General features: G+C 38.1%; 1 protein-coding gene across 1 annotated transcript; it reads left to right on the forward strand.

Moving 5' to 3' along the window:
- Positions 1-2,220, forward strand: LOC123653501. The gene is made up of 2 exons (XM_045589495.1): positions 1-1,150; positions 1,475-2,220. The coding sequence occupies exons 1-2, from the start codon at positions 1-3 to the stop codon at positions 2,218-2,220; spliced, it is 1,896 nt and encodes a 631-aa protein (XP_045445451.1).
- The last annotated feature ends 1,616 nt before the right edge of the window (positions 2,221-3,836 follow it).

Below are 3,836 nucleotides of genomic sequence, written 5' to 3' on the forward strand. Positions count from 1 at the left end.
ATGTCCTTCAATATTCATGAAAGAGCACCAACTGTCACACACCTCGCTGTTCATTTAGAAAACGGACAGCGGGTGTATTTCACTGAAAATAATGTAAATGACATTGTGAATAATCCAAGAGATACTACTTTAACAGCGTTTTTCAAATTATGTGCAGAGGACGACTTCGCAAAAACTCTGACCTACGACAAGGTGCCTGCCTATTATACCTGGAATCAAAATACGAAAAAATTCCAACGACGAAAGCAGGGGGCGGTAGTTCTCGGGTACCCTGGCGTGAGAAAAACAGATGCTCTTGGAAGGGTGTACGTGGTACACCCTAATAATGCAGAATGTTTTCATTTGCGGTTGTTACTCCACGTTATAAAAGGCCCTACTTCGTTTAGAAGTCTCCGCACTTTTGAAGGTGTAACTTACGACACATTCCAAGGGGCTTGCAAAGCTATGGGCCTCCTCGAAGATGACAGTCACTGGGAGAGTACGCTCTCTGAAGCAGCCATATGCTGTTCACCAAAATCACTTAGGTGCCTTTTTGCCATTATGATATCGTTCTGCCAAATCACGGACCCGCATCTTCTTTGGCAAAACTATCAGGAAAGTATGTCCGAAGATATACTGCAACGCAGACGACAAGAACTGTCATCAGATGATTTAGAGTACGACCAAAATATTTTTGATGAAGCTTTAAATGAATTAAATAAAGAGGTCGAATCTCTATCAGGTAAAAGTATAAAATATTTTGGTTTTAACTTGCCGTTAAATTCAAATCTTTATGCAATGAACAACATCGAGGATTTACGAGAGACTGACTATGATTACACCCAACTCTTACAGACAATTCAAGATGAACATCGCTTAAATCCAGAACAAAAAATTGTTTACGACCAAATATTGTCATCAGTTAATAGTAATGAAGGGAAAATGTTCTTTCTAGATGCACCCGGGGGCACGGGTAAAACATTTATAATTAATTTATTATTAGCAAAAGTAAGGTCTGACAGAAAAATTGCTCTTGCCGTGGCGTCGTCCGGTATTGCAGCCACACTTTTGAAAGGCGGGCGAACTGCACATTCCACTTTCAAACTACCTTTAAAAATTTGCATTGACGACGTCTCTAGCGTTTGTAACATCTCAAAACAGAGTAAAACAGGTAAATTAATGCAGGATTGTAGCTTGATTATTTGGGACGAAGCTTCCATGTCCCATAAAGCATCAGTTGAGGCATTAGACAGGACAATGCGCGATTTACGCAACAGAAATTGCCCAATGGGTGGCTGCACCGTTTTGTTTTCTGGAGACTTTCGTCAAATTTTGCCAGTCATAGCAAGGGGGACTAGAGCTGACGAAGTCAATGCATCACTCAAAAGATCTTATCTTTGGCCACATATTACAAAATGTGAACTTAATACAAATATGAGAATTTTGTCCTCCAGTGAAGACAATAAACAATTTTCAAATAACTTACTTCAAATAGGTAATGGTGCATTTCAATCCGGAAATGTTAAAATCAATCTTAGTAACCTATGTGCTTTGGTTCAAAATGTGGAAGAATTGGTTGAGACCGTATATCCCGATATTACTAATATAACTACAAAGACTTTATGTTGGTTTAAGGAAAGGGCTATATTGGCACCTACTAATGAACAGGTTGATAAAATTAATCATTTAATTATTTCCAAGTTTGAAGCACCATCACAGATATACTATTCAGTTGATACAGTTTTGGATACCGCAGAGGCAGTACATTATCCAACTGAATTTTTGAATTCTTTAGTTCCTCCCGGAATTCATCCACACAAGTTAATATTAAAAGTGGGTTCACCAGTGATATTACTTAGAAATTTAAATCCCCCAAAATTGTGTAATGGCACGAGACTCAAAATAGTTAAATTAAAAAACTTTCTAATCGAATGCACTATTTTAACTGGCTGTGGTACTGGTGATACTGTTTTAATTCCCAGAATACCGATGATTCCCTCCGAATTACCCTTCCAATTCAAAAGACTGCAATTTCCAATCAAATTAGCCTTTGGTATTACTATTAATAAGGCACAAGGTCAAACTTTAAAAGTGGCAGGAATAGATTTAACTGATCAATGTTTTTCTCACGGCCAGTTATATGTTGCCCTTTCAAGGGTGACATGTAAAAATAATCTGTTTGTGTTTACTAACAATCCGTCAGAAGTAATGAACGTTGTGTATAAGGAAATATTTCAATAGAAATATTCCTTATACACAACGTTTCAAGTAAAAAGTATTCACTTTTAAATATCCGGTGCCTACCTTACAGCTTCATCATCAACAATGTGTAGATATCTTTGTCATCACATATACTTCTTTATCTATACCTAAAACACTGGATGTGTCTATAATATGCGAGGAGTTATTTCAATTACTCTAGGCTCCCATCACCACATCCTGACCTGGTTACTATAGGACCAGCTGCAATGTTTACTCTTTCAAACATAATAAGAATTATCCAAGTCGATACACTGGCCTCGAAGTAATAGGGAAACATAGTCATTATTGGGGAGTTTCGACGATGATATGATATACCTAATCATCGTATTTTTAAAAACAGACAAACAAGTTACACATAAAAATACCAAAATCGTCATAGGTTTGCCTATAATATTTAAGAAGTTCCTGCGATTTCACCAGGATCCCATCATCAGATCCTAACTGGACAATGGGACCACCTGCATACGCACCATATATTAAAAAACATCCCTACGAATTGAGAACCTCCTCCATTTTTGAAGTCCGAAATCCACACGGGCGAAGCTGCGGGCGGAAGCTATCTATATAAATAAAAATGAATGTTGTTAAGCGCATAACTCGAGAATGGCTCGGCTAATTTATTTTTTTGTATGTTCCTTAAGGCCCACGGAAGGTGTTAATACAAAAAAAAATTTACTATTGACAGAACGAAGTCTGTCCGGGCAGCTAGTTATTTATAAATTAAATATGACTTTTTATAAGTAAAAAGCATTGTTATAAGCGTTGGCGCAGCGGTCACAGCCATGGATTGTACCTGTTGTGCTGGCAGTTGCGGGTTCGATACAGGTGTTTGCCGTGGTCTGGGTGTTTGTGCAGTCCTAGTGGGTCTCCCCACCGTACGTCGGAGAGCACGTTAAGCCGTCGGTCCCGGTTGTTATAATGTACATCTGATAGCGATCGTTACTCGTAGTAGGGAATATATCCGCCAACCCGCATTGGAGCAGCGTGGTGGATTAAGCTCTGATCCTTCTCCTACATGGGGAAAGAGGCCTATGCTTAGTAGTGGGATATTACATACATGGGGAAAGAGGCCTATGCTTAGTAGTGGGATATTACAGGCTGAAGCGAAGCGATATATACGGTCGAATTGAGTAACCTCCTCTTTTTTTTGAAGTCGGTTATTAAAAAACTTGATCAATGTTTGAACAGTTTAAAATATATGTATGCCTCTTGCGTCACATTCCTAGCGGTCAACTATCGACGACTTCGGCGTTCTGGAATATCATTTACGTGGAATAAGAATGCATGTTTTCATTTCAATGTTTCTCCACAGTCCAATTCTATTTATTTGTATAGATACTAAAATTTTGTCCAATATGAAGTTATTTTTTGATTTCTTATTTAAAACTAGCTGTGACCGCGACTTCGTCAGCGTGGAATTTAACAAAAAAGTTATTGTTCAGTTCGCAGAGTGATAAAATGAATAAATTTCTAAAATAAAAGTAGCCTAAGTTACTCCTTACTATATCAGCTATCTGCCAGTGAAAGTCCCGTCTAAATCGGTCCAGCTGATTCAGAAATTAGCCGGAACAAATAGTCAAGACTACAAAAAAAAA

Source organism: Melitaea cinxia, chromosome 1 (genome assembly GCF_905220565.1).
Source record: "Melitaea cinxia chromosome 1, ilMelCinx1.1, whole genome shotgun sequence".
Classification (NCBI taxonomy): domain Eukaryota; kingdom Metazoa; phylum Arthropoda; class Insecta; order Lepidoptera; family Nymphalidae; genus Melitaea; species Melitaea cinxia.

Excerpts from the sequence above, each read along its gene's own strand:
- LOC123653501 (XM_045589495.1), top strand. The coding sequence starts at position 1 with ATGTCCTTCAATATTCATGAAAGAGCACCAACTGTCACACACCTCGCT. Across the intron at positions 1,151-1,474 it reads CTCAAAACAGAGTAAAACAG|GTAATGGTGCATTTCAATCC; the intron begins GTAAATTAATGC and ends TACTTCAAATAG.